This window comes from Orycteropus afer, unplaced genomic scaffold, assembly GCF_000298275.1.
Source record: "Orycteropus afer afer isolate SDZICR_OR568_19922 unplaced genomic scaffold, OryAfe1.0 scaffold00117, whole genome shotgun sequence".
In the NCBI taxonomy this organism is placed as follows: domain Eukaryota; kingdom Metazoa; phylum Chordata; class Mammalia; order Tubulidentata; family Orycteropodidae; genus Orycteropus; species Orycteropus afer.
In genome coordinates this window covers 2,578,535-2,593,146 of record NW_006921704.1, presented here as the reverse complement: position 1 = coordinate 2,593,146, position 14,612 = coordinate 2,578,535, and the positions used below count along the sequence as shown (strand labels likewise).

The window sequence follows — 14,612 nt, the reverse complement described above, 5'->3', positions numbered from 1 at the left end:
TACTGTAAAATATCTCCAGAGAATGAGATTCTACAGCCTTTCTTCCAATATTCGACAATTTTTGCCTGGGGTTTCTCTCTAGATTATTTATTTGTGCAATTTGTTTTCACTAACCAATATGGTCTACTACTTCACTGACTCTTTCTCAGGCTTATTAAGATAGCTCTTTAATTTGAATCCAACTTTGAAAACTACTGGCCAAAAACTTGAGCTACTTCCCTCCACAGGCATATATTTTTGGTCTTTACAAAGGCTAACAGTAAACTGTTCAACTCCTAACTATTGCAAATTACTAATAATTGTGGAAATGTGATCCTCAAACCAATTTGCAATTTTATAATTTAGATCAGGGTTTGGCAAACTATAGCCCATAGAACAAATTAAGGCAGGTATAAGGTAACAGGACCCAAAGCATTAACTAAAAACATAAATTGTAAGCCTAATTGCTTTAGCTCAAGCCTAAGGGACATCCTGAAACACAGAGTACAGAAATAACCAGCAGCCTCCCCGAGCTCTGTGCTTCAAGACTTTTGCAGACGTTTGGGGGCAACCTAATTTTCAGCTCTCCAGGCATGCACAATACAGCAACAATTGCCCTTACATGACCTCCCTGAGATGACAGAGGCCCTGACTGGGTATCAAACCAGCACTCCAAGGGACTGCACATGATATTAAGCATCCCAGAAACCCCTGTAACCCCTGTACATGCACCCAATTTCCATAGGGCCACCCTCTCTAGGAAACTACCACATTTTCTCAGAAAATCCCTACCTGTCTCTAAACCCTTAAAAGCCCCAGTAAATCTCTGCTCAGGGAGACAAAGGCTGGCATTGCTTAGACTCTCTTTGACTCTCCTCATGAGCTACTTTCTTTCTCCCTTAATAAAAGTTTTGTTGGTGTGGAAAATCTAAGCCTCTCCTCTCCTCTCCATTCTTAGTCAGTAGAAGGCAAGAGCCTGATGGGGCCAACCCTTGACAGGGAAAGATTCCCTGGCACAAAATCAAACCCACTGTTTTTCTAAACAGAGTTTTCCGGAACATAACCACATCCATTCTTTTATGCATGGTCTGTGGCAGATTTTGTGCTACAACAACAGCAGAGTTGAATAGTCACCAAAAAAGACCATATAGCCCACAAGGCCTAAAACAGTCACTATCTTGTCCCTTACAGAATAAAAAATACAAAATATTTACTATCTAGCTCTGATGCAGATACTACTTCAGTTTTCAGAATCAGAAGTTCCAATCTCACTAAAATTAATCACATCCAGGTCTTCTTCTTCATTACTTTATTTTGGATGGCCAGAATATAAATTATGAAACGACCAACTAGTGCCTAAATTGCCAATAATATAAATCAATTGGGTCAACATGTTTGCCCATATCTAGCTTATGTTAGAAATCCTTCAATTTTCTGGGTATAGTTCTGATTTCAGATATCCTAAATTGTCTTTCACTTTGTGATGTGAATTTTTCTGACCTTAGAGTTATGTACTTTCTTTTAACTGTACAAACCTTGGTTTTAATAACCTTTCTCATACTGAGAGAAGGACTGGGGATGAGCCAGCCACCCTTTCCTGCCCAGTTATCATGAAACCCAAAGGCCCCACCTGTGAAGGGGCCCCTACACATGCAGTTATGGGCCCACTTTTCCCATGAATTCTCTAGAATCCAGTGGCACCCAAATTCTCTTGACCATATGCCTTGGTCAGTAAAAGTTCTTAAGGAGCACTCCACCTCATTATGTACATACTCATTTAAATAAAATTTACATCTACTATAGAAGGAGCTCTGGTAGCGTAGTGCCTAAGGCACTTGACTGCTAACCAGAAGGCTGGAGGTTCAAACCCATCAGCCACTCCTTGGAAGGAAGATGGGGCAATCTACTTCCGTAGTGAAACTGCCTTGGAAACCCAAGGAGGGGTCGCTATGAGTCAGGTCTGACTTGATGGCACATAACAACAACAACAACATAATGGGAGCTCTGGTGGCGTAGCGCCTAAGGCATTTGACTGCTAACCAGAAGGTTGATAGTTCAAACCCACCAGCTGCTCCTTGGAAGGAAGATTGGGCAATCTACTTCCATAGTGATACCACCTCAGAAACCCAAGGGGGGGTCGCTATGAGTTGGATCTGATTCGACAGCAGTGAGTTTGATTTTGTTTTTTTAGAGTCAAGTATTATCTATGTTGTAAAACATTAAAAAAAAAACTAAACTAAAAACAATAAAAGGATGAAAGTTTTTTCAAACATATAAAAAGAAGCTCTAATATTTTCATTTTCATATCCCATTAGAGCATGTTGTACACCCAGGGGATCTGAAGGCTCTATTTGGAGATCACTGCCCTAACCAAATATAGCTTTGATATTTTTTTCTGTTTGTATATTTGAATTTAATCAGCTTACAAAGTTGTTTTGTTTAAATAACTTACTGTCTTTTAACTTTACCATTCTGCTTTGAAATGTGGAGTTTTTTATTTAATTCATTTTTATTTGGTAAGATGTTAACTTCCCCTTCCCTCCCTGCTCCTCTAGATCTCTTTAACTTCCAACACAAGAGCCCTTAAGAAACATCAGAGAAGACCAAGCAGCTTTTAAAATGTCAACATTTTCCTGTCAATTGTGCCAAATTCCAAAACACGCTCATTAATATTTTTCATCACTGTACAGGCTTCTCACCATTTCTGGGCCCATATTTATGGTGCATCTCTCTCACCCTTAGCTCAGGAGCCCTCGAATATGCCAGATCCTTGTTCGCTGGCATGTCTCCAACTGCTCTCTTTTGCTCACAATTGCCTGCTTGCTCCCTTACTTCCACTACTCATAGTTCTCCTCTCCTGTAAACTTTCCCGAATGAAAATAAAAATATTTAAACTAATTATTATTTTTTAAAAAACTCTTGTCCGTTTATAAACTGTAGAGATTATGTCTTTCTGGTGTACTGCCAAATCTTGACAGCTCTGAGAGACACACATGCTGAGCTGACCACAACCGGGCAACTATAATGAGCCAGGCCTGTAGCAGTGAGAGGCTCAGGGATGCCAAATGTGACACATAGCACATAGAGTCACATGGTCACAGTGCAGACTTCTGGAAAGTTCAACAGTACAACCTGAGCCTGCCAAAGAATTTTTAGTAGTCTCTTTATTAGACTAATACAAAATAATAGGTTTGGCTGACCAAAATCATGTTGACATTTACAACTGTGGGTTTTAGAACTAGGTCAAAACCAGGTATCAAATTTAATTATGTAATATCCAAAGAAATTGGTTTTCAAATAAAGGTCTTTATAAATAAATAAGCAGAAGTTATGTTTTGGTTTAGCATTTTAAAGATGTCTTTAGAACTCTGAACCTGTTACAGAAACTTACTAGGTACAGCTGGGGCAGTTGGCTTAGATTCAAAAGTTTGCCAGGTTAAAGGAGTCCCTGAAATAACAAAGAATTAGTTAATAACAAAAATTACAAGCTATGAACTAAATTTTGACAGACTTTATCTTAATCTATTTTTCCCAGAAAATAATGAAATTTGCCAATATATAGCAACATAGTAAAGATGGTTAACATAAATACTTTTCAATCTATAGTTTTCCTAAAATTATTTTTCAGCCAAATATTTATGATATTTAAGTAATTATAGAGGGGTACTCTTGTTTATCTGAACTCTCATTATCTATCTAAAGAGAAGTTAATGGGAAGCTTAGCGTTATATCAAAACAAGATGATCAATGTGTCTCCCGTGGCCCCCAGAAATAGTAAGAAATAGTAAGACAATCCATAGTTGTGGTTCCTCAAGTAAAGGACGATTCTTTATACGTGAGACTTGCAGGAACTCACCAAGATTGGGATCACTCAGCAGGAGATGAGACAAAAGGCATGCTTTCTGACTATATTATGAGAACTTCATTTCTGTCTCCCGATCTCACTCTGATGCCCATTCCCACTTCTAGTCTAGCTTCTCAAATGATATGAAGAGGATTGAGCTATTACTGGTTTAGTCAGTAGGTTGTATAGACCCCCACTATGTTTAAAATTCATGGCATTTCCATGAATTGGAATCAATTTGACAGGAATAGGTTTGTTTGTTTTTTTAGAAAAATGTTTGTTTGTTTGTTTTTAAAATGAACTTTTAACCTTCACAATACTGCAATTGAGAAAAATAGCAAATCCTTATAGTACTCTAAAATAATTCAGAGTTTTACTATTAACAATAATAATAAACACTGAGCTCTAGTGGCATAGTGCCTAAGGCATTTGACTGCTAACCAGAAGACTGGAGCTTCAAACCCACCAGCTACTCCCCGGAAGGAAGACTGGGCAATCCACTTCCATAGTGATACCACCACAGAAACCCAAGGACGGATTGCTATGAGTTGCAATCAACTCGATGGCAGTGAGTGTCATTTTTTTGGAACAAATTTTCGACAGATATACTTCATATGGGTTATCTCATTTAATCCTCATAACGCATTTATGATATAGTTACTATTAATATTCTTACTATAGATATGAGGAAACTGAGGCAGAGACTCTCAAAGCTACAAAGTACTGGAGATGGGAACTGAAACCAGCTGGTCTCTAAACCCTGTGCTTTTAATCTTGAAGGAAACTCAGTAATATAAATCAATAGGTAAATAGTGACTTAGCATGCATATATGTATAACTGTATTCTGATAGCAACTTCAAATACATGAGATCATTAGATAATAGTATAGATAATTAAAATTCTTCAGCTTTCTGGGTTATGGTAACAGATCTCCCAAATTAAAATATCAGGAGGAATTCCCTTGCAGCAGACACAAATTGTGTGGCCTCATATTCTTCCAGTGGCCAGCACACAGTTAGGGAGGCATGCTTTGCCTCCAGCCCAGTGCCGTCAGTGCACTTACCTTTGGGTTCACTGGCAATGTTTAATGGTTTACTGGTAAACTCTTTAATCTGCAAAGAGAAACAGTCTTCTAGCGATACACACTTGAAAATAATACAGACGTACTGCATAATGGACAGATAATGTACTTAGTAAATTAACATTTTCACAAATCCTCCAAAAGCATAAGACACATATACTTTAAAGACACGGAAACAAGCATTTCATGAAAGCAGAATTTGGATTTGGCTGCTTTTCAAAGCAAAGACCAAAAGACATTCTTACCTAACTTCAAATTCTAAATTTGAAATGAATAAAACTGCTCTATGTATTTTTAAATAGTATTTTTTCAAAAAAGTTTATCTTATTGGATTTACTTTTAGAAGCTATTATGGGGGACAGTGCTCTATCTTCTTTACCTTATACAAGTATAAATGCTCTGCAATAAAAACTCATGTTCTTAAGTCAATTACAATGTTTAAAGCAGCACAGTGCCGATACATATCCAGACATACCTGCTGTCTCTGAGTAATGATCAGCTCATTCTGCTCCTGCAGTCTCTGCCCTAGCTCTTCTATCCTCTTCTTATAGAAAACATTACTTGCATTTAGATCATCTATCATGGAGCTCCTAAGTTTCTCTATATGTGACAGGAGCTGAAAAAAATTAAGGAACACATCCCTCTGTAAACTGTATGAAAAATGCAGTTTTTAATGTGCATACTCTGCTTTCTTTGCTGCCTTTATAGTATCCATGCACATCTAATAATTGAAGATAGCTTTGATCACTGCCTATCAAGCCTCTGGCTGTATGCGATGCTTCATCTGTTTCCAGAGAGCTCATGACCCAAGGCAGATGCACTGATGTGAACAGTTGAGTGAACTTGATCACATTACATGAAACAACATATGGATACATAACAATAAAGGATTAAGGCTTCTTTGACCCCATGCTCTCAGAGCCCTTTGCCCATGCGTCTATCACTGAATTTGCCATGCAGTTCTGTTCTACAAGTCTCTGGCTCAAGTGTGTGTCCCAGGGGCAGAGATGGCATCTCCATTATTTTTATACCCCCAGCAACTAGCACAACCCACAGCCCTTACCAGGTTCTTAAAAAGTACCAAGAAAAGGAGGTGGGGAGACGGAAAGAGGAGGAGAGAGAGGAAAGAAGGAATGGACAGAGGGAGGGGAGGAAAGGGAGAGAAGCAGAGAGACAGACACCCAGAGTCCCAGATAGACGCATCTTTAGAGATGTGATGCCAAGGAAGGTCATAGATTAGGCAAAAAGAAAAAGACTTTGCTTTCAATAATTTAGGGCTAAAGACATTCTAATCATAGGGCCTGGAAGAAGAGACAGGGATATGTGGATCAAATGAAGGAAATGAGGAAGACTGAGTAACTGTCTCTGAGAGGAGTAGATGAGAGGATCTAGAGCAGCATTTCCTAACTTGTTTATTCTTTTATGTCAACACTCACCACGTGCTGGACATTATGTTAAGCAATTCATCTTGTTTAATCCATACCACAACCTTGTGGATACATGTTATGACCCCATTGTACAGATGAAGGAACTCAAGTCTAGGGATGTAAAGTAACTGGCCCAAATTCAGACAGCCAGAGGGGGCAGAGCCCAGACTTCCATCTGTCTGGCTTCAAAACCCATGCTCTCAATTAACACTTTGTACTGTCTTCCCTGGACTGCCCAAATGAAGTGCTCTGTGCTCATGAGGCACTCCATGCATGGTGCAAATGGTTAACACACTCATTGCTAATCAAATCAAGTACACCCAGATGCACCTAGGAAGAAAGACCTGGCAACCTACTTCCAAACTATCAGCTATTGGGAAACACTATGGAGCACAATTCCATTCTGACACACATGGGGTCAGTATGAGTTCAAGTCACTCAACAGCAACTCTATGTGTGTGTGTATGTATATATGTGTGTATGTGTGTGTTATTCACGAAGCTGGACAAGCACTTGGTTTAACCACGTCAAAAAAGGTTTGCGTGAGGACTAAAAAGAGCCTTTCATATGCTCACATGCTAAGAATATCCAGAGGACACTATCATAAACGTCCCCAATTTTATTTAGCCACAAAACCATTTTTTCCACAAATTGCACTTACTACCCTCCCCTGAAAGACTGCAGCTCCAGAAGCACAGTTTGGGAAATGCTGAGCTTGAAAATAGAAAAAAAACCAGTGAAGATTCCGGTGTTTCAGGGGGGACTTAGGACCTAGGACCTGATCAACACTGTGGGAATTCATTCTAGGAGCCAAAAAGAACAGGGACACAGAAAAAACTGAGGGATGGTTTATTTTGGTATTAGAATTACCAGAAAGGTACCTGAAAAAGTTCACTACAAGAATGTTGTGGGATCTAAATAAGGGCAAACCACAAATCATTTCAAAAAGCTTGTGACCCTTAAAGCTGTTTTTTGTAACCTTCTACCATTTCAAGTTGCTTTTCTTCTCCCCCAGTCCTAGTCACATCATCCTCTTTTCTTAAATCGTGTGACCCACTCTACAACCTTTCAAACTCTAAAGAATCTTTTGTTGCCATCTCTTATCTGTGACTCCCTTTGAACTCCTACCAATCGTTATTTAAAAAAAAAAAAAAAAAGACTGCCAAGAATCTAGGCAAAGCAATAAAAAGTTGGCAAATGCAACTTCCCTTAAACAGAGAAATACAATATGTGCATTGTAGGAACAGTAAGCACCAATCATGTGGAATAATTAATAGTTTGGTCACAGGCAGAGATTACTAAACTTGATTGTATTTTCCCCTCTGTTAGGGCTGAAGAGAAATGAAGGGAGAAGGAAGCAGCTTCTAAACAAGAAAACCAATAGATAAGGAAGCAGTGTAGCCTAGCGGCACCACCATACTCCAAACACCTGCACCAACGCACCTCACTCATCACCAGGAAAAGCTTCACCTTCTTCCATAGCACAAACTGCAGTAGTAAAGTGTAAATCTGTAACTCTCATTGCATCCAGCTAAAAGCCACTGTCATCCCCACAGCTGGGTGGAACACAGAGCACTTTAAACCAGTAGGAAGTCAAAATTACCTCTATTGTGATGAAGATATTTGGAAACAGGTAGTGGTGGTGGTAGCACAACATAAAGAAAACAATTACTGTCACTGAATTGTTCACACAAATGATTGAAATGGCAAATGTTTTGTTGTATATATTTTACCACAATCAAAATAAAAATAATAAAGCATCTATAAGTATTTAAACTATCAAAGAGCAATGGTTAAAAACATGGATCCAAATTAGAATTGTCTGAATTTTGTTTTGTTTCTTTCCCAAAAAATATTTTTCCCCAAAATATTTCCCATGTTTACCTACTAGATTGAAACCTGACAGTAGAGCTTGGGCATGCATATTTTGGAAAAGATTCTCAATTAATTCTCAAGTGCATTCTGGGTTAGGAACTATTACCTTAAAGCATCTCAAAGGAAAGACAAAATGTTCTTACAGAAAAACCACCACGCCAAGTTGTCGCTGTCTACTCTCCTCCCCAGGAGCTCTGGTAGCGTAGTGCCTAAGGCACTTAACTGCTAACCAGAAGGCTGGAGGTTCAAACCCACCAGCCACTCCTTGGAAGGAAGGTTGGGCAATCTACTTCTGTAGTGATACTGCCTCGGAAACCCAAGGAGGGGTCGCTATGAGTTGGGTCCGACTTGACGGCACATAACAACAACAACAACAACACTCTCCTCCCCAGGTCCTTAATGTTGTTGTTTGTTGTTATGTACCGAGACCTGTCTTAATGTCTGAACCATAACAGCCAAGCAAGACAATGAAACAGTTACAAGGGTTGGGCCCTGGAGTTAAGAGCATTCAAATACCAGTGACCTTGGGCAAGATGTTGTTGTTTTTGGGTGCCACTGAGTCTATTCTGACTTACAGCAACCCCATGGACAGAGGGACACTGTCCCAAATGGTTTTCTAGGTTGTCATCTCTATGGAGGCAGATCTCCAGGTCTTTCTCCTAAAGACTGCTGGGTGGGCTCGAACCACAAACTTTTCAGTTAGCAGCTGAGCTCTTAACCTGGACTCCTTGTTTGGGCAAGTCAGCATCTTTCTAAGACTCTGCTTCCTCATCTATAAAGTAGGAATAAAAGTACTGTCATCTTAGAAAATTCTTAGAAGGGTGAAATAGAGGTGACTATATATATATAATTATTTCTAAATACCTCTATGAATGCAGCAGTATGCTGATTAGCCAACTTGCAAAAAAAAAAAAAAAGCCTGAATGGGAAGAGACATGCACAATTGATTCTGGCAAACCAATATGGGACATCTCCAGCACTTGACTGCTAACCAGAAGGCTGGCGGTTCAAACCTACCAGCCACTCCTCAGAAGGAAGATGGAGCAATCTACTTCTGTAGTGATACTGCCTCGGAAACCCAAGGCGGGGTCACTATGAGTCGGTCCGACTCGACGGCACATAACAACAACAACAACAACAACCCAGCACACCACAATATGAATTGTAACATCGGTCCATTTTTACTTCTATATAACACATGGACAACAGAAACCGCTTTTTGCATAATGGATCTGCTTATGGTACAGAAAAATTACCATCCTCAGCTCCATGGAAACTGCTCCTTGATTGCAGATAAAACAAACTAGAAAGTGAACACCATCCTCCTAACTATGTGGCGACTGCCCTGAGCAAAGGCTCCCTGTGGTCCATGATGAAAACAGACATAGTGTCCTCCCCACAGCAACCGTGCTTATGCTTACAGAACTGAAGACTCTTAACCTTACTCTTTTGAGCCCTATGATTAGCATTCCTCATTCCCCATCTATTAAAAAACCCAGGTTGAATGACTCCCTTTGATCCTCTAGCCACCTTCCACATTCATTCAGCAAGGATTTAATGAGTGCCAACTACATTTTAGGTACATTATTGGGTGTTAGCAATACAATGGAGAACAGATAGCCCTTCCTTAAAAAGGGCTAATGACCTGGTTGGAAGGAAAGAGTATAAACAAGCAAACAAGAAATTAAGCTAAAATAGTGATCAGAGCTATAGGTGAAATGATAATAAAGTGGGGAGGGCACCACCTACTTAAATGGACTGGTCTCAGGTGATAGTAAGCTAAGGCCAGAAGAGGATGTATTGGGCAGGATTCTAAGACAGGCCCTAAATTCCACCTCCTGGTGTACATGTTACACCTCTGACATGCTTCTAGCCAATACAATATGGGGAAATTGAAGGGAGTATGCAGATGTAATTAGAGTCCCTAATCTGTTGACTCTGAGGTAATAAAAGGAAATAATCATGGAGGGTCTGACCTGATCAGGCAGCCCCTTTAAAAGAAGGTCTAGGCCCTTCCTGAGTAGATAACTCCGACTGCCCTTAAAGAAGCAAACGGCCACATTGTAAATGTCTATGGAGACAGGAGTGGCCTTTAAGAACTGAGGGCCTCAATCCAACAACCACAAGGACAGAAATGAATACTCCAATACCTTGAATGAGCTTGGAAAAGGACCCGAGCTCCACATGAGAACACAGCCCAGCTGACACCTGGAAGGCAGCCTGGTGAAACCCTGAGCAGAAGAGCCAAGTGAGCCATGCATGGACTCCTAACCCATGGAAACTGTGAGAAAACAAATGGGTGTGTAGATAATGGCTGTGTGGCAGGGTCAGACTTCATCTCTCTCCCCAATGGGGTGGAAAGAGAGTCAAGACCAACATCAGCCCAAGACTGATCCCTGTGAGGAAGAGGTCAGACATATTTCTACTCTCCAACTTTTTACCAATTCTGACACCAGTTGTGCCCCCCACAGCACTCTCTACTTCTCTGCTAGGTTTGATAATTTGCTCTAGGGCTCACATAGAAATCACAGACAATACTGACAATTAGGGGGCAGTATATTAGGGATGTAACAGGTTATACCTTGGGATTTAGTTCCTCGATCAGGACAGCTTTTTCACCAGCCTTGCCCACAGGCAGGCCTATGCTACTAGGTCCAGCTTAGGCCTGGACCCTTGAACTCAGCCTCCACAGGAAAGCTCCTCTAGGCCTCCTGCATACAGGATCCTCTTTAGTCTGGCCCAAACCCTGCTCAGGCATCAATTAGTGCCTGGAGGCACCGTACTCTGCCAGCAAACCTCTTGCAGATGCTGTTCAGCGCTCTAGCTTTGTGGGTCAGCACACCCACTGTAGCTGCAACTCCATGAGCTCAGGCCATCTTCCTGGTTCTACTGCCAGTTTCCCTGACACTACTTCTTACCATCTCATGTTATCTCTGGTGTTACAGCACTCTGTCTTCTGAATCTAAGAGGTTCTCAGCATAGAGACCCTGGGTCCAAAGGACACACTCTACACCCAGATCTTCATTTTTGATGACAGTAAGGTCCCCTCTTTCCCACCTCTGGGAAGGTTCATTTTAAGCCTAGTGGGATAGAAAAACCAGCCAATCCCCTTATTAGGGTTCCAAACACCTTATTTGCATGGTCCCACCTCCACAAGGTGCTACACATCTTATTTTCATTATTAGTAGTGCTGTCTAATCTCCTTGGTGGGCCACAACACCTTATTTGCATAGTCTCAGCCAATCATTTTACAGGATTCACAAAACTATGGCAAGAAAGGCTATATAAAATGACCATAATGTGTCATTTTTAGCCACTAAATTTGTAGTTATTTTCTACACTGCACAGAAAACTAATACAAAAGGAGAAAGCCACATGAAAAGTAAGAGGAAGGGCCTCTGAGCAGTGAAAAGCATGAATAAAGAAAAGAAGGCTGGGATGTTCTAGGAATTACCAGAAGGCCATGATAGCTAGAAGGAGGGAGATATCGATGAAGCTTACTAGTAGCTAGAATATTCTGCCCACTGTGTGAAGATCAGATTAGGAAAGGGGAAAGTAGAAATTGAGGAGATCAGTTAGGGAGCTCTTTTAGAAATGACAGAAGCTTGATCAAGGGTGGAGGCAACAAAAATACATAAAAGTATATGGTATGAGATAAACGTCAGGACCGGCTTATAGCCTGGCTTGAAGATTAAGGGAAAGAAAGGAATATAAGAAAATGTGTAACTCAGTGGACTGGGTACTATTTACCAAAAGAAAAACATATCTAGAAAGAAACCCAAGAACTTCATTTTAGGCATGTTAAGTTTGAGAAGCCTATGAAGAGGTCAAGTATAAAGGTGTCCATCTGATCTGGGGGAGCTCTGGTAGCACAGTGCCTAAGGCACTTGACTGCTAACCAGAAGGCTGGAGGTTCAAACCCACCAGCCACTCCTTGGAAGGAAGGTTGGGCAATCTACTTCGATAGTGATACTGCCTTGGCAACCCAAGGAGGGGTCACTATAAGTTGGGTCTGACTCTACGACACATAACAACAACAACATCTGATCTGGAACTCAGAGAAGGGATTTAGTCTGGAGAAACAAAGACAGGTGTTATCCACACAGAGTCATGGTCCCACTTTAACAAACTCTCTTTTCTATCACTATAGCACTCTCCATTTATCCCATCCTGATTTCCGTTAGTCATCTGCATACTCATTTCTGCTCTACTGCTATACTATAAATAACCAGAGAGCAGGGATTATGTTTTGCATATATTTTTAGGCTCTATAAAGTACTGTACATAGTAGATGTTCAACAAACATCTCTGAATTGAATCACTGAATTTGAGATAGCGTTTTCAGTCTCTATAAGCTACTAGATGAACGTACGTGCAGGTATATGTTTATATATATATATATATATATATATATATATATATATATACAAGTACTCTTCATTTGTATTACACAGATCACCACAAATTTTATTAAGTGGAAAAGGAAGAGCAAACGTTAATTTCAAAAAATGACCCAATTAGAAGCCATTTATTTCTTAAACTTACTCGGCCTTTTTCTTTCTTGTGTTCTTGATGAAGAGCTTGAACTCGAGCTGTCCACTTACTTTCCTACAAAACAGTAAAACAAGAGTAACGTACTTGCAACCATAAAAGTGAAATCTATGCAAGCTTCCTTTTTAATGGGTACTTGGTGGGGTGAAGAATTACTTTACTCAAAGAATTTGGTCTTTGACCCCTGGTAAGCAGTTGCCATCAAGTAGATTCCGACTTTTTTTTGGAAGTAGATTGCCAGGCCTTTCTTCCAAGGTGCCTTTGCATGGACTTGAATCTCCAGCCTTTTAGTTAGTAGCCAAGAGAATTTGCACAACTCAAAGACTCCTGTTGTTGCTGCTGTTGTTAGGTGTTACTGAGTCAGTTTGGACTCATAGTAACCTCATAAACAACAGAACGAAACAGTTCCTGTGCCATCCTCACAATCGTTGCTGTGTTTGAGCCCATTGTTGTAGCCACTGTGTCAATCCATCTCATTGAGGGTCTTCTTCTTTTTCTTCAACCCTCCACTTTACCAACCATGATATCTCCTTGTCCAGGACTTAGTCCCTCCTGATAACATGTCCAAATCATATAAGATCCAGTCTGGTTACCCTTGCTTCTAAGGAGTATTCTTGTTGTACTTCCAAGACAGATTTGTTCATTCTTCTAGCAGTTTTATGGTATATTCATGATTTTTCATCAACATCATAATTCAAATGCATCAATTATTCTTTGGTCTTCCTTATTCATTGTCCAGCTCTCACATGCATATGAGGTGTTAGAAAACACCATGGCTTCGGTCAGGCATACCTTAGTCTTCAAAGTGACATCTTTGCTTTATAATACTTTAAAGAAGTCTTTTGCAGCAAATTTCCCAATGCAATATGTTGTTTGTTTTCTTTACTGCTGTTTCATAGGAGTTGTGGATCCAAGTAAAATGAAATCCTTGACAACTTCAGTCTTCTTTCCATTTATTATGTTGTTGCTTACTGGCCCAGTTGTGAGGATTACTATCTTCGTTATGTTGAAGTGTAATTCGTATTGAAGGCTGTAGTCTCTGATCATCATCATTAAGCATTTCAAGTCTTGTTTGCTTCCAGTAAGAAAGCTTGTATTATCTGCATATCGCAGGTTGTTAATGAGTCTTTCTTCAATCCTGATGCTGTGTTCTTTTCTCAGATAATCCAGCTTCTCGAATTATTTATGCAGCAAGTATGGTGAAAGAATATAACCCTGATGTATACTTTTCTTGATTTTAAACCACATGGTACCCCCTTGTTCTGTTCGAATGACTGCCTCTTCATCTATATGCAAGTTTCCTGTGAATATAATTAAGTGTTTTGGAATTCCCATTTTTCAAAATGTTATCCATAATTTGTTATGATCCACACAGTAGGATGCCTTTGCATAGTCAATAAAACACAGATAAACATCCTTCTGGTATTCTGTGCTTTCAGCCAAGATCCATCTGATATCACCAATGATATTCTTCATTTCATGTCCTCTTCTGAATCTGGCTTGAATTTCTACCAGTTCCCTGTTGATGTACTACTGCCATCATTTTTTAATTATCTACAGCAAAATTTTACTTGCATGTGATATTAATAATGTCAGAAAGACAGACCAAAGTAGAACATTACATTCATTGTCAAAAAGAACATTTTAAGATCTATCATATAGCACAACATTGTCAGTGACAGGATAATAATCTATACATCTACAAGGGAGACCAGTTCATACAACTATTATGTAAATTTATGCAACCACCACTAATGCCAAAGATGAAGAAATTAAAGATTTTTACCAACTTGCAAAGTTTGAAATTGATCAAACAGGTCCTGAAAACTGGGAGGTGCATGACAAGCAAAGAAA

At 39.8% G+C, this 14,612-nt stretch overlaps 1 protein-coding gene across 1 annotated transcript in view; it reads right to left on the bottom strand.

The window, feature by feature from the left end:
- The window catches only part of DZIP1 (DAZ interacting zinc finger protein 1), a 122,708-nt gene that overhangs the window by 51,289 nt on the left and 56,807 nt on the right, over positions 1-14,612 (bottom strand). The window contains exons 7-10 of the mRNA XM_042781414.1: positions 12,753-12,815; positions 5,381-5,521; positions 4,888-4,936; positions 3,371-3,427 (exon numbers count right to left, since the gene is read on the bottom strand). Coding sequence (XP_042637348.1) covers positions 3,371-3,427; positions 4,888-4,936; positions 5,381-5,521; positions 12,753-12,815 — 310 coding nt within the window. The remainder of the gene's footprint in view (positions 1-3,370; positions 3,428-4,887; positions 4,937-5,380; positions 5,522-12,752; positions 12,816-14,612) is intronic.